The 22009-nt window shown below is 41.4% G+C and overlaps 2 protein-coding genes across 6 annotated transcripts in view; both read right to left on the bottom strand.

The window, feature by feature from the left end:
• csnk1g2b (casein kinase 1, gamma 2b) overlaps positions 1-11626 on the bottom strand; it is a 37061-nt gene extending 25435 nt beyond the window's left edge. For 2 of the 5 annotated variants that reach the window (XM_069153245.1, XM_069153247.1), the window contains exons 1-2: positions 11391-11626; positions 7441-8240 (exon numbers count right to left, since the gene is read on the bottom strand). In XM_069153245.1, the coding sequence (XP_069009346.1) occupies positions 7441-7668 (228 nt within the window). In that variant the 5' untranslated portion in view covers positions 7669-8240; positions 11391-11626. The other 3 variants (XM_069153248.1, XM_069153249.1, XM_069153246.1) reach the window with 2 other exon arrangements.
• Positions 11627-12809: 1183 nt separating this feature from the next.
• On the bottom strand, positions 12810-16204 carry dmbx2 (diencephalon/mesencephalon homeobox 2). Its single transcript, XM_069152883.1, has 4 exons — positions 16084-16204; positions 15155-15321; positions 14037-14212; positions 12810-13677 (listed from the first exon to the last, which is right to left on the bottom strand). The coding sequence occupies exons 2-4, from the start codon at positions 15318-15320 to the stop codon at positions 13195-13197; spliced, it is 825 nt and encodes a 274-aa protein (XP_069008984.1). The 5' UTR covers position 15321; positions 16084-16204; the 3' UTR covers positions 12810-13194.
• Between the last annotated feature and the right edge of the window lie 5805 nt (positions 16205-22009).

Below are 22009 nucleotides of genomic sequence, written 5' to 3'. Positions count from 1 at the left end.
CCGAGATGCGCGTGTTTCTCTGTTCAAGCCGTCTTTATGACCAGAGGTGTGTGTGTGGTTGGGAGGTGGCGTTAAGGAGTGAGTGGTGTCAGGGAGCAACAGCTGGCCGGCGTCCGTCACTTCTCCCGTTTCAGGTCAGATTTAACATTCCCAGATGGAGCCATCAGCTGCCTCCCAAAACACAGTGTGAAATCTGCAGGAATTGGCCAAGATTAGACATATATTGCATGTTCTGGAGAGTTTTATGTCATTGTTACTACCTCCCTCCCAATTTATTTTTAAGAAGTCAGTAACCTTATCTCAGTCAACACTCAAGATGGCTTCCAAAGCAGTATCATTGCAGTATCATTATCAAGCCTTGGGTGGGTCTAAAAGCGATGATACATACTTCACAAAATTACTGTGACTAAAAACTGCATTAATTTGTACTTTATTTTGTAATGAAACCTCCAAGGTTATTGACTCAGGAAGTTGATCAAATAAAAAAAAATAAAAAACTGCCAATGCATAATATCTGCTTTTAACCCAACACCACCACCATTTGTTTATATAGCATCACCAAAAAAAAAATAATAATCTATAGAAGCCATCTTTAATGTGCCAGAGAAATGACAGGGTTTCAAAAATCCTGTGCAGAATGGTATTCCTCCTTAAAACCTGCTGAACTCAGCTTCCGCAGTCAGGAGGGCAAAAACAACACAGTGTTGGCAGTGATCTAACGCAGTCATGGGGAGGTTGAACGAAAGACGCAAGTCTCCTTTGTCATTTAATAGAGGAGCGAGGTGTGGCATAAGTACAATGCTTTGTACTGTCTACTCACTGATTTGTATTACTTTAAGCCTGTACCCAATGAATATTGTTTTACTGGGTCCTGACATACTCTGTTGTTGGCTCCATTACAACAGACGCTGCACAGCAAATTTATTGGATTTTAAAATGAAACAATGACTTGAGATTAAAGTTCATTAAAGTGTTCATATTTTAAAATTTAAAAGCAATGGGTGACTAGTAAGCCTTTTGAAGCATAGTTAAACAGCTAACAGCTGGTAGTTAACCAGACCAGCAGCAATTTTAGCTGCAGACATCAGCAGCAGATTATCCTCAGATACACCAAGTGTCTGCAGATGCATCCAGATCACAGACTTTATAGGGTCATCAACACCCTCTGGAACCAAATGTTCAGTAGTCTAAAGCATATTCCTGCCCTAAAGTCGAGGCAACCATGAAGCTAAAATGTTTACTGTTCATCTGATTAGATGTAGTAGTTTACAAAGACTTTCACTATAGTCATGGTCTTTTTTTTTTTATTGCAGAGATTTTGACATATCATTGCAGGAAAAAACTCGGGTTAATATCATTAACGATAGCTTTGTTCCATTTAGACCCGTTAGCGAGCCGGGGTGTAAGTATGAGAAAATGTTTGAAGTGAAAAATGCCTTTTTTTTTTTTTATTATTGTAAATTAAACAAGCTAAACTACAGAATCAACATTACAGCAAAATGAATCACTTTCTACTTCGTAAGCATCTGCTCTACATATCCTGCTAAGATGAGGCAAAACAGTAATATAGAATTTATACATGGTATAAAGCAGCTTCGATTTTCACGTGGAACCATGCTCTTTTCTCTTGCTAAGCAAACTTAAAAATAGACCCGAGGTCAATTTGGCTGGAGCGCTTTTCAAATTACCATCATCTGATTCTGGTTTGGTTATTTTGGATCCAGTTAACCACTTCAATGACAACGCAGCGGAGAGAGTTAAGACAGAGCAGTGAAGTGTAAATTCATGGCAGTCAGCATCATTAACAAAAAGGAAAATGTGAGAAACTGACTGTCGCTACAGCCTTGAACATTACATATAATTTAGAAGGAGAATGCAGCGTCGGAGTAACTCCTTAAAAAAAATAAACTCTTAAAAAGGAAAATATAACTAGAGCTTTGCCATGAACCAGGATGTACATTTGGGAGGTACAATTAAAAGGCACACACGCTACACCATATTCAAGCCTGTTGTTTTTTTTGTGCAGTCACAATTAACACCAATGTATTTCAACATAAAACACTGACACCTTTCTGGATGTTACCATCATTTATACTCTTCCTTTGCATGTTTTATAACGGTGACCAACTCTCCTCGCATCCACAATGTGCGTGTGAGTGAACGTACTGTGTTGCAGCTGGCTACTGATTCATTAGCGGATTAGCTAGTTGACTGAAGGTAGGCTTTTACATGCTGTTGACATCGGAGGATTTATTCATTCAGTCTGCCCAGCATGCACTCTAGAGAGCACCGAGCAGGGTAGAGAAGAACTTAAATCGTCGAAATGTCACTTTAAATCCAGCCAAACATGCTGATAGAGCTTTTGTGCCTTCACAGTTCTTCGACAACTGCCTCATGGCGAGCTGGTGTAAGCTGCTGAGCTAGACTGCAACCAGAGCTGCTTATCATGCTTCAGTGGGAGGCAGACAGGAGAGCTGGCTACAACACCTCAGATTTCTGACAATACATCACGACTGACCAGCACTGTGAGAGGCTTCGCTCGTGTAAAGCAACTTACTCGCATGCCTCTGCATCAGTGACTCAGCCACACAATACAGAAAGTCTACCACCCTTCGCAATATTATATACGGGACAATTACCACATTAGCCTCGATATGAATGTCCTCATGGTAAATCGATTTGAAAAAGAAAAGGGCTGTGGTGTAATCGGTCATCCTATATTTGGGCCGTGCAGTATACACTGTACGGTAAGCAGGTGCTCTCTGGAAGCGATACAGAAAAAAAAATAATCAAATACTTTTAGTAGCGTGTACATGTTGTTGTTTTTTTTTCTTATTAGGTAAAAAAAAAAAAAAAGATATCCCCGACCAGCATCGCAAACGTGTCTCACATATCATGGCGATCTACACATCCAGCACGCATAGAGAAACAATAGCATTCATTTGGAGTCAGGTTTGTGACAACCTGATGAATGTCCTGCAGGCCCGGTATTCTCCCTCCTCCATGCTCTGCCTCAGTCCTCACCAGCTGTACCTGATTATGTTCATCAGGCTGGTCACTCACTTTGTGTGAGTGCCACTGAGTGCTGCGAAGGTACCATGGGTTTATCAAGAGATTTGCAGCTGTCTGTTCTGGCTCAAAACGATGCCGACGAGAGCCACGAAGAAGAAAACAGGATATTTGCCATCGAGAAAAGCAAAAATAATAAGCCAAGAGATTCTACAATATAAAGCTTTGTAGTGCTGCTTGGGGAAGTGCAGAGTCAGCTGATAGCACTCTTTGGGTTCTTCTGCCATCTGGCCTGTTGCTCATCTAAAAATATGAATTACTGCAGCTTTGAAGATTTAACTGAGATTCCTGTTAATTCAAATACCCACCATTTGACTCAAAGCAAGTCATCTCGTCTCAAAACCTGCATAATGCACTCGGCTAGACCATTTCCCTACATAACGACATCCCACGGTCACAGGTAAGGATCCTTTTCAATACCAAACTAATTAAGTGGCGTTTCTTTATCTTGGTAAACATCTGTGCTCCGGTGTAAAACGGCACCTGCAAAAATCAAACAACCGTGCTTTCAATTTTGCAAGTTTGGCCAACTCCTGGAATTAACCATGATTGGCTTTAGCTGATGAAGTCCGCCAGTGGCAGTTATCATTTCAGCCAGAGCATCTGAGGACGTAGGCTAAAAATATGAAGCCTGGGCTACCATTACACAGTATGTTTTGGTAGCAATGGGCAATTTTCTTTTCAAGTCTAAAAATATGTCCTCGCTTTGAACAAGCACTGTCAATATACAACAGCTCTGCATGTACACGGCTGGGACACAATGCACAGTAGGCCTCTGTGTTTACTACGTGCGTCTCCCTAGATGGTCACTCCAATGTCAGCCCCCTCTCACGGAGCTATAAGGAGCCACTGTGCTGTACAATACGTGTCAACACGACAACATTCACTTCTTATTCTCCTGCCATGTTCGGAAGATATTAAGGGCCACTTGTCACAGTAAAAAAAAGGCGTCACCACCACAGAGAGGAGCCATCAACTGATTTATTACTGATAACACCAGATTTCCAGGCAGCGAGTCTCGCAGACACGTCGTATCCGTCAATGAATCACCAACTGCATTAATAGGGTCTGTAACAAAATCCAAGCTGTAAAGTTTGAAACTCACACCGTGTGCAGAGCGGACTGGTGGAAACGTCGGCGACAACCGAAGCACAAAAGGGACGATCGGAAATAACACGACGTTGAAATTAAATTGTAAAATGCTTCAGGGACAAAAGAAGGACCGGATGGTCATTTTCTCAGTAGACAGTTATGTCACCATGCCAGGAGTGTAGTGATGGAGAGGATGTGTCTCTTTGGCCTTTAAATGAGCCTGAAGGGTGGTTGTGAGCTTTGACAGCAAGCAGATATTCAATGGTGTTGTTTCTTTAAGACGCTGGGATCTCCCCTTGGGAGTAAAGCCTGCAGTGTACTTGCAGCAGTGGCTACACGGTCCTGCCTCCATCACACAGGCGTTTGCAGTGTGAGAAAGCACCCAGCTGAACCGAAGACTGAAACACTGTGTGTCGACAAGGCCTGCCAACAAAGGCGACCTTTCAGCGCTCAGCAGTTTCCCCCCCTTCTCTCTTGCTTTTCGCAGCAACGTTTACAGCAGTTCTGGCAGAGGACCCGGCGCCCCGGCCCACCATACACATCTCTATCGCCGCTATCACGTGGTGACGCGGGGTGACACTGGTATTCACCTTTGTCCCAGGTGCAGGCAGGTGCCACCCAAAGACCCAGCTGCACAAGAAACTCAGCAGATAAAAGGCAACATCAGCTAAAGTCATCACTATGTGCCGCCCTTCAAGGGCTAGCATTTGCAATTTATTACATTACGACGAGAGAGAGAGAGATTAAAGTAGTCCAAACCAACCAGATTACATTTGCTATCTGGCCAAAGTTGCCTTATTGGTTTCCTGGTAGATAAGCGACCTTGGTTCAAGTAATAATTTACATACAGCCTGAAAGTTTCACTGAGACCTGAGTTGATCACGTCAAAACTACTTGACTTTAATGACTAGGGGAGTAAAGGAAGGCATGTAGTTTATATTCAAGTCTATAATAGACATTTAAGGATTAGCTGTTCAAACAATTTGTCCCGAAAAATTGCATGTATAATTTTGGCAATCAATTGATCAATTAAGTCATGAGTCAAGCAAAAAAAAAAAAAAAAAAAAAAAAAAAAAAAAAAAGCTACTTTCCTCTTTTTAATAGACAGTAATTGTGAATTTAGTATCTTTGCTGCATTGTACCACTTGCCCAGCAAAACTAGCAATATGAAGACGTCATCTTCTGATCCTGGGGAATATAGTGATTTCACATTATTCACTATCTGACATTTACGTTTATTGTCTAAAAAAATATTGACCGATAACACCATCAACAAAAAACATTTTCCTCGTCCTATACTTTGCAACAGTTATTTTAGCTTCTCCCCACAAGTGAACAGTTATCACTGAAGTGAGTGACAGAAAAGGGACGACGCACTACTCATGTCGAGAGCATGTGTTGGCAGGTGGTTGTAGATAACAGGGCTGTTACTTGTTTTAGTCTGTAAGGAAGAGCTCAGTAACAGCCTGTGACAAAACAGAACCCTACCAGACAGGCAGCGACATTCACTGGGTTACCCCGGGGAGCTGTGAGCTCAGAGACAGACTGAAACATGTGGACAGACAACTGCGAGAGAGTCCCAGTAACCCTGAGAATCGACAAGGGAAAGCCCTCTCCGTGTCAGGCCCAGCGACACCAGTGCGCGGGCGGAAAACTATTCAAGCAATAACAGTCCAATTTGTCTAATTTATATTGAAAACATGGGTTTGTTATCACCGTAAACATCATAGGAAAGAATTATAGTCATCACTGTGGCTCTGAAATGAAAATGAACAAGAGCACACACATTTCCATATGAAATAAGTCCTTAAAATGACATCCTCAATAATCCTAACTCATCATAATCAGGCCCTACTATTAGCCGGGCCTTGTCGAGTTTGATGACACCTTTAAAACACTTCCTCCCCGCCCTATTATACATTCAGATAAGTGGTAGGTCCGGTGGGCCACAAGATCCATGTAATGGTGTTATGGCCCTAATGCTCGATCCAGATATAGCTGGACATGGGGATAAAAATACCCAAACAGATGGGAGGGTTCACAGGCAAAGGGGGAGAGGCAGCATGCACAATTAAAGATTTCAGAAGAGAGGAGAACTGCAATTACAGCTGTTTGCTAACCTCTGCCTTCTATGTGGTTAGCAAACCCTTCAGTGAATGCCTGTTTAGAGATAATGACCTCCCTGGGAGATAGAAATGTTAAGGATAATCATATGTAGAGGAGTGTAGCAGTGGTGGTGTTGATGACGCCTCACCTCCACCGGCTTCACACTGAACACTTAACTCGAATTTTGAGTTGCTTAAATTCAGGCATTGTCAGAGGAAAAGATATCTCGCAGTGAGCGAAGCAAAACAAGTGCCAATAGATTTATAGCAGAGGAAATGTGTGAAGAGAAACGTTGATGCACTGAGGAAATGGTTGAGCAGTCAACGTCTACCCTCAAATCTAACAATCAGAATACAAACAGGCGTTGACATTTCATGTGTTTTTTTTCCAAAGCTTGTCTAAATGTTACTAAACCAGAGCAGTTGAGAAAAAAAACAAACTGTTCAAGCCGACACAAAACTAAAAGACACAGTGAATTATTGATTGCACATAAGGCCTGGTGGGAGCTTATTAAATGAGTTTTAACATGAATTATCAGTTATTGTTAAGTGTACTAAATGAGGAAAATGTTGGATAGGAAAGTAGGAAGTAAAAAAAAGAAAATGCTTTTCCAGAGATTAATGTTGTATATTAAGTGTCTGCTTTGAAAACATAAATTTTACTGCACAGAAAGCTCTGAAGGTAAACCTGAGCACGCTTATTTAAAACCAATCCTAGCTTTAAAAAAAAAAAAAAAAAAAAAAAAAAAAGATCACTTTCAGTTTGTCCTCTTTTTGAAAAGAAAATTACAAATCAAGACATGGTTTTCGATATTATCCAGTCTAGTCTGAGCTTCTTACCCTCTTTGATAAACAGACACAGAGCATGGCTGCCTCATTAACAGTACATAAGGGCACGCTGTGGGGAAAACGGGGGAGTGGGGGACAGTTTCTAATTACTTCCTGTGTTTCTCTGTTTTAGGTCAAACAGTTAATTGCATTATGAGAGTACTGTACTTTAACACTAACAATAAACATATGTGTTATTACTGAAAATAAAATACACAATTCACATCAATGAAGCTGCAGGAGTCATCTGGAACGCAAACTGATACTGAAGGACCAGCACCAGGTGACTTCATGTTAAGATGTTATCTTACCAACCGTGCAATTTCAGTAGATGTGGTGCACTTACCAATTTGATGGCCACATATTCGTTAGTATAGAGATTTTTTCCCAGCCGCAGCTCTCCAAAGTTCCCGCAGCCAATTTTTTTACCCACGCGGAAGTTTGGGCCAACCATAAGAACTCCTGAATTGGTCCCTGAACTCCTGCCCCCATGTCCAGTCCTGCTGCCGGCTGTCTTAGACATCTTTTTCCCTTCCTCTGTCTCTCCCTTGCCCCCTCTCTTGTCAAAATCCATAAGCTTGTGATACCCTGGCCTCTCCACGGTTATTCTCCAGCCATGCAAACCATAGAAACTCCAATAACAATGATGGAGGATGCTTTAAGGAGGGGGAGGGAGTCAAATCTCACAGGACAGAGGAAAGGTTTTGCTGTTCAAATGTGCAGCGGTTCAGAAGACACTTAAATGAGCAGAAGCTGCAGCTGAGATGATCCGGGTGTCTATCAGACAGATTTCCCTTTTTCTCTTCGTGTTCCTTGTTGACCAGAGGGGCTCCTTTCTTGCGTGTTTCTCCAACTCCTGTCTCAGAGTAGCAGGTCCCTGCCTGACGAATAGGCAGGCTGTGTTAGGTTGTGCCCACAGACACACATGCAATACGAGTCATAAAAAAGCACTCCAAAACCCAGCTACTGCATCCACAAGGCCACTTGGGAACATCTCCTGGAGTGCCTCATTCCTTCTCGTCAGCCTTCAGTGACACAGTGGACGCTCTCCATGTTGCAGGGCCACAGCAGAGGTAGGCAACCCAGAGTTAACGAAACAGCACGGCGCAAGATGGGTAACGGATTGGTTTGATCTCAACCGGTAATCTGCAAAAGCAAAAAGACAGAAATTAGTCCAAAAATAAAGATGCCGTTTTCTGGCCAGGTAATCCGTCATACATAACCTTGGTCTTATTCTTGCAGTATCTTTTGCGATCTTTGTTTTTATTCCCAGATCTACTGACAAACATATAAACAACCTGCAATGAAATCATATCAGCCAAAATACTGGAAGACATAGCAAATCAATCATTATCTGTTCTCACAACACTTGGAGGCCATTAGGAGATTCAAATTTTCAGAAACAAACTTAAACCTTTTACTTGAATATCAAATTATGTCGACTGTGCCTGTTCCTTACTACAGCTGAAATGAGATCTTGATGCAGACTGGCGCAAAGAAAATTCAATACAGCAATCAATAAGAGCAGAAATATTCCACAGTGGACTTCTGGGGTTTAAAAAAAATTAAATTAAATTAAAATAAAAAAACTATGCTTTGAAAGACTAAATAAAAGCAGGCAGATTTCTAAGTTGTATGTCTATAAACAAGCCAAACATATCTAATGTTGAGGTAAGGTTCGGTCTCAGTTTTTAACTGGTTTTCCAGGTGTGTAGATCCCCAGTTAAACAAAAATTAATACAATGAAAAAACCTACAAAGTTCTGGCAAACTGTTTAATTACACAGCCAAAAGGCAAAGATGAAAAAAACTATATTTCTTCAAACATGTAAGACATTTGCTTGGTAAAAAAAAAAAAAAAAAAAAAAAAAAAAAAAAGTTATGAGACTAAGCCATAGACTATTACAGAAGCAACACTAGACACAAACAACATCAATCACAACTGTAATTTCATCTTTCACTGGCTCTGTAACTTGGCCATCTCTAGGCAGCTTTTCCCAAACAACCACATCTGCTCAGAGCCGCTCTCCTAACTCCCCTACGTCCATGATCTAAGATGCTGCTGGTGCTGAAGGGAGCAGGTAATGCAGGCATTACCGACGGACAGCTACTCTTTCCAATGGAAAGGCACTTACACAGATCAATGACTGCTGTAAAGCCTTGTCTCATTGTAACATTTGCATCACTGGGAATAATATCATTGGAAGTGTTTGGATAGAACCTACCCAGCTATATCTGACAATGAAAATCAGTGTTGCCGTTATAAGAATGAACACATTATCACAAGCCATAAGAAAGCCAAGAATGAGTGGGCACTGCGTAAAATATTTATCTAAATGACTCGTACGAGGGCTCTGTCATTTTATTCCATTCCTCACAGTCTATTTCACAAACTCCAATGACGCAGCTACAATACAAAGGTATGTTAAAATGATAAGTTAGTGAAGCCTGAAATGTTTCGAGGTGCGTGCGAGTAAAGAAACAAATGACACAAGCGCATACAAGCAAACCACAGACAATTCTACAAGGCGTGCGATGGCCTTCATGACTACAGCCTGCACACCTGGGGAAAAGAGCACATTTATAAACCGGGTATGCCATCAATCATCCTAAATTGTTGCGTGACAAACAGCGATACTTACTGTAGTGACTGAGCGAAACCTAGCCTACCTGGTCACAAGATTAGAAGTACAAGAAGTGAGAGTGTACATGCCAAATCATCACAACAACTCTTGAGATGGCAAATTTGCACCGTGTGAAACACTTCATCTCTTAAGGTGACCCAAAAAACACAAAAATATACTGACTCAGGCATTTAAAACAAAAGCTTGATCGCGTTTGTATATGACTGAGTGTAAGAAATGTTCCAGGCAAAACAGCAAAGACAGAAATAACTTGTTTTCTGTGGCGACTTGTGGCAGTCTAGCCCATATGCGTCTAGACTGTCCCATTTCAGGAAGTTGTGCATCGTTTCTCATGTCACCTGCGTAGATAGCGAGATACTTTTAAATACATATCAGATGTACTGATTCCGCAAGTTATAAACGCAAATTACAACACACGTGTGTTGAAGATATTTGCTCCAAAAAAAAAGGAAAAGGAAAACCTCGGGGCAGACAGCTGCTCTAACGTCAGCTAGTTGCAAATTAGTCGACGCGAGGAGCAACAACACGACACAAAACGATTTCTGACGAAGTCTACGAATCTAAAATACCGACAGAGAATAAAACAGTTAGGACACAGACCAAATTAACAAGCTGTCCTCGTCGGTGATACAAACATCTTGCTCCCTTTTTCTTTTTTTGGGGGGGAGTTGATGTTAATGAAAGCTAACAGCTTAGCTGGCCGCCGGATAGTGTTAACAGCTGTCATTTAGCGGTAGTTTCGGGTGTTTGTCTCCCTTTTTTTAGCACGTTTGTTTATTGCCCTACACGAATCGAGAAACGGATTTTTTTAATTATACACATATATATATTTTAAGAGCAAAGGGTGTCCAGGAAAACCTGGTGTTAACGTTAAGACTTGGCTGCTCCGGGCGGACAAGGCCGGACACTCTCATGCTACCTCGGCGCTGGTTTAAGGAAGCACAACTCGGCTCGGTATCGTTCAACCCGCAAGCAGCCCGGTCGTGTTTCCCGCGACACACTTTGTGCGTGTAAAATTACGGCATTTAGGGCAATTTAACGAAACGTGGAAACGTTTCGTCTCACGGCGTGGGTAAATGTCACAAGAGCTGAATTCAGCTAGCTTTAAGAAGCTAGTACGCCGTTCCTCTTGCCCCCCCCCCCCCCCGAGAAAAAAAAAAAAAAGCCTGATATTAAAATATATAATAATAAAAACTAATCTGTTAACAATACAGGCTTTCTAACCTTTTTTTTAGCGAACAAATTGAACAAGTCGAGGAGTATTAAAAGCGTCCATTGATTGACAGCCGCTATGCTACACGGACCTGGCTAGTTAGTAAACGCTTAATAACTAATGTCATCGACCGGAGGATCGTTTGGATTAAAACACAACAAAAAAAGGATCATTGCTTCACCTGAAAACGCGTTCAGATTCCAGCTTTATCCATAAAACACCTCCCCTCCTCGGGCAACTCCTTAATCCCCCCCAAAAAAACTCCCGACTTCGCACACCAGCCTGGATCCTTTTTTTTTTTTTTTTTTTTTTTTTTTTTACACCGCTTAGCTCTCCAGCTTATAGCCACTTAGCACGCTAGCAGCAACGTTCATAAACGGCGATACGACGTCAAAACAAACAAAACAAACACGTTAGAAATGTTGTTTGTTTACGTTACCTTGTTGTTGTTTTTTTTCCTTTTTTTTTTTTTTTTTTTTTTTTTTTTTTTTTTTTTAAAGCGTCTAGCTATCGAAACGCAGTCGAAGTCATGGTGTCTCTCTCCGCTCGTCCGGTTGTCTTTTTTTTTTTTCGGGGGGTTCGTCTTGTCCTCAAGTTGCTATGATTTCGCTGTTGTCTCTTTAAGCGTCCCTTCAGCTGCGCAGCGTCACGCCGGCTTCACTCGGCGCCGCGCGACGCCGCGGAACTGACGCAACCGCGAAACGTGCGCAGGCGGTGCGCAGGCGGTGCGCAGGCGGTACGCAGGCGGTGCGCAGGCGGCGCGCAGCTCTCCCGCCAGCTGCCGCAAACCCGGAGAGGACAGTTTCACTCTTTTTTTTATTTTTTTTTTTGTATTTACAGCGGTGAGATGTAACTCAAGTCAATTTACTCAAGCACTGTACTTTAAGTACAAATTTGAGGTGTGTGTGCTTTTACTTGAGTGATTTATGCAACTTACTATGTACTTCTACCCTGTTAAATCTCAAAAACCACTTCTTTTTTTTTTTTTTTTTTTTTTTACAGTTTACTCAAAATGTTTAAGTTAATAGTTTTTCATACCCAAGTTCAAAATCACTTTCATTGGTCCAATGAAAACCAAATTTGGTGATTTTGGATTTGAATTTGCCTGATAGACTTGAAAAGTAGATGTTCCTTTACGGGTTCAGAACATTTTTCTACTTTTTAAACTAAAAAAAAAAAAAAACTATTTTTAAAACACTTTTGTGTTGACTGGAAAATGCATTGTTTCCCTACGATTCTCTACTTTTTTAGGATAAGTTTTTATCTTTTCCATGAGCTCGGCTAAACTGACAATGTACACACACACACAAATGAATAGGTCTCTTTGCTTTCATATTATTCTGATATTTATCTAATGAAAGCTTCTTTTAGTTAAAGATTTGAACATTTTGAGTTCTGATTTCTTCTGTTAATTTTCATATTTCCTCGTATATTAATGTACTCCAAAGTGTCTCTAAACACCAACTTATCCTGAAACTTTTTTTTTTATTAACACGCGATGAAGTCAAGGTACACAACAGAAGATGTGTCGTACTGGTGTAATCCTATGGTCATCCCTGGGAACTACCTCAGATTAATTAGTGACAGTTCAAGGATGAAAACTCCCAGTCCTACTCATCAATCATTTTTTAGATCAGCAATTTGTCGTGATATCTACACGATTGTACAAACTATTTGTTGTGGCCGTGTTTTAGGGTTGAAATTTACATAAATATGTTTCCACCATTGATGTACTGTATATTGTCATATATAATTGTAAACTGAGTGAAACCAATCATACTGACAGAACTGTAAAGCTTCACAGCCAAAAACCCGAGGTGCAAATCATTTTATTTTACATTTCTATGTTGCAGTGCTCAGTTACAAAAACAAACTTTTCTTAGATGCTTTCAACACGTCCGTACTGTCTACTACTACTAATGCTTGGCAGTGCCAGCAAATGCTGAAGAAGAAATGTTTAAGTGAAGTGTTTACTTGGTTTGTTGTGTGGAACCCAAGATTAACAGCTTCCTTTAAGCAAGTCACACAACTGCCAAACAAAGACCAACCTGAGTGTCTGCAGGCAGACCCGGTTAAACTTTTCTATTAAAATAAGAACTCTGGAAGTATATGAGTTTTAAATCCCTTTGGACAGACAGGCATTATATTCTGTGCGCTGTCAGGTTCTCCTGCCACACATGGCTGCTTCAGATGCGCAGAGGACGAGCAGAGATCCCCGGCTGTATGGAACAGGTTCGCATCAGTTACAGCCCCAGGTGAGGGTGATGCACCGATTTCCTGGAGCAAGCAGTCTGAAGAGAGGGGCTGCAGTTTTTGGTAAGAGCTGATGGAGGAAGCCCCAACACGGAGCCGCGCTGCTGTATTATGGGCCAGAACACCGGGGGGAGGGCGAGCTCGGCGGACAGCACTCCTACAAGCGGCTGGTGAGGTGGGTGACCGTAACGCTCCCCCGCCATGAAGGGGAAAAGTGGAGGAGAGTGAAGCCGGAGGGGGCACCGGGGGGTCTCAGAGTCTGAATTCCTGCTTTTATCCACATGAGGCGGAGGAAGAGGAGGGCAGTGAGGAGGAGGGACGTTGCTGTCAGTGCGTGATGTGGTGATGTCTTGTTTGTCTTCAGTCCTGACTTCCTCCTTGCTGTGGTGTGGAGCTTCGTCCAGACTGTAGTCTCTGGAGAGAGGGCATCTCTGACCTTTGCGATACTTTGCCCGCCTGTTCTTGAACCACACCTGGATGAGGAAGAGCGGAAGGCAAATGTGTTAAAGCGGGTCAGATGAGTTTTAATAACATTTAAACTTAAACAGGAACCGGAGACAAACTTTACAAGGAAGAAATTGTGAACATATTTACAAATTTCGAGGAAATTTATATGTAAAAAAAAAAGAATCATGATAAAAAAAAAATCATAAAAGCAACATATGAAATCAGCAGGAAAATAACATGTCTGAAAATCAATCTCAAAATCATCAGAAAAAGTCAATGAAGCAGGTTTTTTTTAATTCACTTTTCTTGCTAAATATTCACCACAAGTTACGCATGCAGTTTGATTTCAGCTGTCAGTCAGGCTACGGGTGGAGCCAGCCCTCACCTGAATGCGAGCCTCGGGCAGGTTGATGCAGACGGCCAGCCTCTCTCTCATGCCAACGTCCGGGTACTGCGTCTGCTGGAAGGCTTTCTCCAGAGCCTGAAGCTGTGACACTGTGAAGGCGGTGCGGCTACGCCGCTGCTTCTGCTGGTTGCCATAACGAGCCTCCAGGATCAGCTCTGCGCGGACAGAGAGGAACAAAAAAAACAAAAAAAGACCTCAGCAGCTTCTCACAAACCTATCAAGAAGCATTACGGAATACTGTCTCTTTGTTTTTATCTGTGTTATCAGTGATGCAGTGGCGGTTTCCCAACAGACTCAGCTGGGCCTCATTTTAAGCACATATTTTTATTTCCTGAAAATTACTTCCTTTGTAAGGCTGACATAAAACTGTAAATCAAAAGGTATCAATTCTCTGTAGACATCTTTGCACTAAAAGTATTATCAATGATGAATATAAATCAAAGTAGCAGTACCACATGTTAAAACTACTACATTTGTGATTTCACTTCTCCAGAAAAGTAGAAATATCACTGCATTATGTGTTATTGACATTATTGGGTTATCAATACTGATGCATTAGTGGCATTTGAATGTTGGAGTTGATTGAGATGGAGCTCAGTTGAACTGATTTGCATACCCTTTAAAAAGGTTTATTTATGTACATAAAATCTTGGTTTTTATATTTATTTCTTGAATAAAAGTGACATTCCCATGTTGTAGAAATACATAGGTAAAAGAACAACAGTATTAGCATCAAGTAGTAAAAGTACTATATTCCAGAATCATTTTTATTACCTTACTACATTATAGCCTACTTGTTGCTGCTGCAGGTGGGACTATTTTTCCTATGACTTTAAATACTGCTTTATAGCCCGGGGATCAACAAACACGTCTCTGATCTTAACCTGTACAAATAATCGTCATAATTTAGGATATTTGTGTGTTTTTTTTTTTTTATGTGAATCTACAGTATGTAGTTATCAAGTGTAGTGCAGCAAAAGCTGAGTGGGTCAAAACTGAAATAAAACTCGTTTTTTTTTTTTTTTTAGCGTCGACTAAATTGTCCGCAGTCACCTGAAGTGTTGATGGTTTGTTTGTGCGTGAACTTTATGACCCACCTGCCAGCCTCTCCGCCACCGACAGGGTGTGCACAGAGGGACCTGCTGCAGAGAAAGCCTGGTACTGTTCCGCCATCTGGTGGCGAAGGTCGAACAGCATGGAGTTAACGCCGTGGAGGGGATACACACCACCGCCGGACGTCCCGCAGAAATTCAAGGAGTTCATACTGAAGGGATCAGAAAGATTAGTATTTTTTTTTTTTTTTTTTTATGGATATCATTACAACATACCGAAGCTGAAGTTTAGCACACGGCCACTCTAAATACCCTTAAAAGTCTCTACATGAGTGACATTTGCTTCCAAAACTTTCGAAATACACTTCTTAACAGCTAAATTCATGGAGACAAAGCAACAGTTAGGTTACTAAAGAATGTATGGGCTATATAAATGAAGATATTATTTGTTAATTGGATCAATTGTGAGTACGATAAACCAACAAATACACACATCTGAGGGAGGAATTAACAGGAAGTGTCAGTTACCTCTTCCTTTTTTTTTTTTTTGTGGCTAATTTAGTCATTGTTCAGACTGTAAACTGCTCATTTCTAAAAGCAGCCTAAATGCTTATTTACTGTCAACCGAATTTCAAATGTTTAAATTCGGTTGTTAAGGAAATGCGGAGTCAAAATATAAAAGGAGAAATATGTTAATTAGGTTATTATTATCATTTGTAATTTTCTAAAATTATTATTATTATTATTATCTAGAATCTGAGACCACATTTGCACTATTCCACTCATTGGTGTCCACACGTCGCACCCAATTTAGGTCTATTTGCACCTTTAAGGCACAAAATCAGTATTTTGAACTCAAATAGGACACCTTTCATTGATATCTATCGTGCAGCTAACGCACTAGAGTTGTACCACAGCCATTCCCGATGAAAATGTGATTAAAATCTGCAGCTCTTTAGCTTCCGTCTGTTTACCTGAGATCCAACTCCTGAGCAGGAGCGTGAGATCCAGGTGAGTTTTTACGCACAGAAGTCGACCGGGGGTTTGTAGTCCAGTATTTTTTTTTTTTTAGTCCAATTTTAGCTTTATATCCTCGCTCAGCAGCGCTCTTTGTCGTGGCACGGATCTAATTCTCCGAAAACCATTCTCACCCACGACTATTTAAGAAGCATTTACCCAGGCTCCCCTCAGCCATTAGCCAATAGAAAGAAAGGTATTAGCCGGGATTAGGTGGGATGAGGGAAGAGAGGGGGGTTGCAAGGAGCTCAAGTTTTTGAAACTATTGAACTTGAGAGATTTATGCCAAGGATCCCCCTATAAGCGAGCGTTTCATTCCCTCCCGTTAAAACAATTAAAACAATGTGGTCGGCTAATCTCCGAGGCAGGACAGATTAAAATAACAGCCTTTGATTGTCCTCTCCTTCTCAGTCCTCTTTCTCCCATACCGCTGGCTTTGACAGTCTTTAGTCGGAGGGGGTGTTCTCAAAGGGTTTGTTTTGCTAACAGGCACCATATTTTGCCTATGAACTGTCACTATGTGAAGTTAATCTGAACCCAACTCGGCCTGAACAATTTCCTCAGACTCAGTTAAACTAAATTAGAAGTCTTCTCAGGAACACGAGAGCGAATCAAGGAAAGCCTCAGTCTTACAAGAGCCTGTTATTTGTGGACATCATCATTACTTCTGGTGCACTTTTTAGACCAATCTCTTGGTGAAGAGGCCCTGCACATTTTTAAGGTCGTTCAATTTGACTTTAAACAGTCGTCAGTATTGATTAAAGGTAAATTAAAGCCTTTGTGTTAAAAAGAATTCACAGCTCAGGTGACACTATCTTATTTAACCTTATAAAATATGATGCACTGTCGCTGTACAGTTCGTAAAATTACCTCATGCAGTTTACAAACTGATTCATAATAATTACATTTTGTTGATTTGCAATTTTAAGTAAAACATTATGATGCAGACTCTTGAGAATCAGAGCAGCAGAGGCTGAGATATTCTGAGACTTGACTTATCTCCAATGTGGCCAAAGCTCCAAAATCACTGGATCCTACATGTCCCATAATTCAACTCCATCCTTTATTAGACTTTCTCTGTCTCCAAATGGCCCACTTAACTCCAAACAGTCCAAACTTCCAGTTTGTAATCAGGTTTTCTGTCATCAATTTCTAATTTGAAGCCCAACCTGAGACTGTTCCCAACTACTGAAACCTTATGCAACTGTTTTCATGGGCCAGATGGTACTTCTGGAGAAGAGTAGAAATACTTTCCCCTTTTGGTTGCCATACTGGGAAATCATACCTATAGTTTTAGGGGTGTGTCTATAATATACTACACACTGATGCTGTGGAGGGAAAAAAAAATCACCCAAATAAATTATAGGCTAAATCCTATTAGGTCAATGCAGTGTCACTTGTTCAGCCCAAAATCCAAAATATGTCTGAGAGAGCTTCCCAACACACTTCTTCCAGGTGGGCAGAAATTCAGCAATTACACTTTGATTCGAGTAAAACTCCTGAAACTAAATCTGTGTTTTTGGGAATAAACTTACTTATTGCGTGATTAAGTCCTTCCGGATAACTAAAGCAGTCGGGAAAATGTGAGCTGCTCTCTCTTTTTTTTATTTTTTTTATCACAAAGCATTGCAGAGGGACTTCGTTTGTCTCCATCAAACTCATTTTATTGCACAGTAAGATGCCACAGGTACATTCCTCCACCAGAATCTACTCCATCTACAGAAATATCTCATGGTTTTCTTAAATTAATATTCACAGATGAATTCCACTGTTGTGTACTTTGAGGGTGTCGACCCATAACCACGGTTCACTTCTTCTGTTCACACTCGCACACAATCAGCTGCTCAGACTTCCAAAATATGTGAAAATGTTTGTGGTCTTTTTTTTCTCCTGGTTTTTTCCTCCTCTTTTCACTGTTCTTGGCTGTCAAGCTATATTAGTGTCCGATAGAAATAAGTCATTTAGAAGAGGCTCTGTCGGCCAGCCCCTCAGCCCCACTAAAAGCTCCAGGATTAGGTCCCAGAGGCCTTTGTCTCCGCAGCCCGCAGGATTAGGGGAGATTTACTGCGAGGAGAGAAAAAAAGTAGTTATTTCATGGCACTTTCATGATGAAACCTGGCCAAAGCTGTGTTGGCTGGGGGGATTAGAGGCACACAAAGAGTGTGCTTGTGTGTGACCCTCCCCATCCCAGAGCCGCCTCCACTGACTCACTCACTGCCAACCCAACCCCCCCCCCCCCCACCCCCCCACGGATCATTTCCCCTTCTGCGGGCCAGCAGGTTTCGTCCGGGTTCACCTCATACCCATCAAGACGACCAGGGTTCAGTCAAAATGAGTGACGGCCACTTCATTTAGCTTCCGTAACTTGTTGACGACGCTAACATCATATTCCATTGAGAAGTTTTGTGATTTCCAAGCAGCTTTGGTGCAGCAGGTCCAATCACCAGGATAAAAGCATTAAAGACTGAAGTGCGGAGGTAAATGAGAAGTTAGTGGATTTCAGTCCCTCCTGTAGTGTTTAAAACCGCTTAAAAGGAGTTATCCCGCTCTTAGAGGATCCACTTACACATGCATGGATTACAGTGAATAAAAGACAAAAGGCCGAGTCACATCACTGACAAGAGTCTCAACGCTGAGCAGGTGTTATGCAGGTTTAATAACTGTTATCACATAGCACAGGGAATTACAGAGACCCTCCTGCTCTGCTGAAAGGAGGAAAACGACAGCGGGAACGGTCACTGTGGAAAACACTCCGTTTTCATCCTGCTTCATGTCAGATAACACAAAGTTAGTTATTAAACTTCAGCTACTACAAACCCAGTTATATATTTTGTATGCTGTTGCAAACATACAGCAGGTTGCATGGGAAGAAGCAATGACAGAAGAAGACAATACGGCAAGCTTTAACAAGGGCTTTAAGTCATAGTTGATCATTTTTTTCACTTTATGGAGCATTACATAGAACAACTTTTGGTTTGTTAAGTTGTGAATACAAAGAAAAGCAGGTAAACCTCCAAATGACAAGCTGGAACGAGATTTTATTTGTAATATTTGTTTGAAAAATCAATTAAAATTCAACTAGTTAATCAATTATTTCAGGCTCGGGCTTCACTTCACATGTTTGTTTTGTTGTTGATGGAAACTGGAAGGCAGCTGAGATAAGTGAGGGTAGAGAGGCAGCTCACTTCTCTTCTTCTTTTCGTCTTTTGTCACCAAGAAGTCATTGTCAATGTCTCCTGTTTAACAGATGTTTTATAAAGCCGCCTAGTCTTTTCTTTAATTACTTATCAATAGTGGAAATTTGTATTGGCAAGGCCCTGTCAGGACGGGACCTTTGTAGTTGTCAGTTATCTCAAAGGAGGGCCCCCTCGGACACCAACTGGATCGATCGGCACGCAGAAACACAATTGAGCGCCCTTTAGGGGCTGCGATGTTCGTCCGGGAGCATGTGGGCCGAAGAGGGGAGAGCAAGCAGAGGATCTAAAGACTTCTTCATCGGGGGGGAATCGATAGGGCCCACTGGCCTTTGACCTGAGGGAGACTGGGAGCGCGGCAGCAGCGGGTCAGTCGCTCCTCTTAAGCCCCTGTGAGTGCCAGGATCACGCTGTGAGGCCTGACACTGGCTATGACACACTCAGGGCTTAGAGTGACATTGACCTGGCAGCAAACACACAAAGTACACACACACACACACACACACACACACACACACACACACACACAAAAAGCTCAAATACACAGACAAGGATGGCTCCAGCTCAGAGAATTTAACGGCTGGATAATTTTATGACAGCTAGCCGCAAACTTTTAAACAAACTAACCGATCCATTAGTCCGAATTTATTATTCTAAAGTAAAGAGATGCAATCTGAATTCCTCCTTTATATAAGAGCCTTATTACCTTCCAATTATCTTCTTATGATCTCCCGTGCAGCCCCTGGGAACACGGATCAATACAACTGAGTAAAGATCAGTCTCTTAATTGGGCGAGAGTGCTATAGATTAAAGACGGACAGAGAGGGACAGGCAGCTGTGGGTGTCCCCCGGGGGCCAAGGGCACCCACAGTGGACTGGTCTCAGGAGCAGCAGTGAGCTCAGGACCAACAGAGAGAAAACCTCTTTAAAACCAGTGACAAACCACAGAGTAAAAAATAAAGACTTTGGTCCTCCAAACAAGTTTGAGATTCTTACTAACCGAAGAGGGATGAAGTTACACAGGCCACTTCGGAAGAGTGAGGAGATGTAATATGTGAAATATGTGCATGAATTCAGATATTCAATGGCAAAAAGATCTGATGCTGCAGCAAGAAGAGCACCAAGCTTGATGCAAACCAAAAGCAAAAAACTTCTTTTGTGTCCTTAATGCCACAGAGTGCCTGTATTTGTACACGTATTTCACAAATTAAAAAGTCTCCCTTTTCTGCATTTGACTGTTATTTTGGGAACTCTTTTTCAACTCCTCATACATCACGGACTGAAGTATAACATGTATTCGATTGCTTAAATGCACTTTAAACCATTTACTGAAATTTATTCTGAAAGGAAGCAGGAACACATGCAAAATAATTTTCACCTTTTGCTTAATTATTCAGGAGATATTTTGCTAAAGGATTAATACTGTTAGTGATTCATAAACAAAACAAAAACATCTGCAGGTTCCAGCTTCTCAAATTTTGGAATTGGTTGAATTTCTTTGTCTTATATGAAGTACAATTTATCCATTTGGATTTTGTATTGTTGATCTGACAAAATAAAACATGTGAATGTGTCGATTTGGACTATTTTCTGTGTAATGATTAAAGTAATTGTTATTGTCACTATGAGACGGACCAAGATTGGGCTCCAGCCTTTTGTTGTCTGATCTAAACTCAAAAAAATCAGCAGATAATTTCTGACAACTAAGAAGACCAGCAGGTATTCACATTTCAAAACAAAAGCAGGTGTAGACAGTGAATCTTTGGCATTTTATCTTCATTTTTTTTTTTTTAAACAATTTATTGATTATAAACTTCTTGCAGATTACTCAACTAATCGTTTCAGGTTTATCCGAGCTGCAGGCAGCTAAGTGTTTCTTTGCCGTGACTCTTGCAGCGATAAGGCAGCTCTTCATCTCCCAGCATGTGGTCAGTTTCGGGGCCCCGGCCCCGCAGCCTCCCCCTCGTGACCCCCTCCAGTCAAAGGTGATCACGGGGGAGAGAGAAAGAGAGGCACTGATCGAATTTGATAATGAAGACGACCCCTCTAAGCTGCTTTGCTCCACATGTTGGAAATCTCTGGAACACTCAATAAACACTAGGAATCCCCCCTCCCTGTCACCGGAACATTGTGTAGGTATTGATCTCTGCTAACTGGCTCTTTTAATACCTGGGGTCTGTGGCCCGGCCTGGGGAAATGCATACTGACATGTGACGGGAGGAGCTTAATAGGCAAACACACCGAAGAAAGGATGGGCCTCTCAGTTTAGCATTTCTCTATTTTTTTTTTTTACAATTTACACATCTGCTGAGGAAAGGAGAATTTACACTCGCTGCACCTGCTGTTGAAGGGACAGATAGACTGTAAGAGGCCTGCATGCAGAAAAAGCTGTCACACTGTCAAAAACTATTTGTGCAGCAAGGGTGGAAGAAGAATTCAGACCTTTACTGTACAAAAAAACAGCAATAATAGAGTCCTGAAAAGACTGAGAGCCTTACTTCAGTAAAACTATCAACAAAATGACCATTAACTATCAAAGGTTTTGAGTATTCGCTGCAGACAAAGAGCACCTGTGACTGCTTGGATGTTTTAAATGTGAGCAGAATTTTACTGTAATGTAAATATAAACATTTTATTAATTTCACATTAGCTCAGCTCAAATCCACACACTTTGTGCGGTTTCCCAAAG

This window comes from Embiotoca jacksoni, unplaced genomic scaffold (genome assembly GCF_022577435.1).
Source record: "Embiotoca jacksoni isolate LCO1_2020_lvr unplaced genomic scaffold, fEmbJac1.0.p SCAF_19, whole genome shotgun sequence".
In the NCBI taxonomy this organism is placed as follows: domain Eukaryota; kingdom Metazoa; phylum Chordata; class Actinopteri; family Embiotocidae; genus Embiotoca; species Embiotoca jacksoni.
Note: the sequence above shows the minus strand (reverse complement) of the source record. Positions and strands in the feature narration are given on the sequence as shown.

Excerpts from the sequence above, each read along its gene's own strand:
- dmbx2 (XM_069152883.1), bottom strand. The coding sequence starts at position 15,320 with ATGAACTCCTTGAATTTCTGCGGGACGTCCGGCGGTGGTGTGTATCCC. Across the intron at positions 14,213-15,154 it reads GGTGGCGGAGAGGCTGGCAG|AGCTGATCCTGGAGGCTCGT; the intron begins GTGGGTCATAAA and ends CTGTCCGCGCAG. Across the intron at positions 13,678-14,036 it reads TGCCCGAGGCTCGCATTCAG|GTGTGGTTCAAGAACAGGCG; the intron begins GTGAGGGCTGGC and ends TTCCTCATCCAG.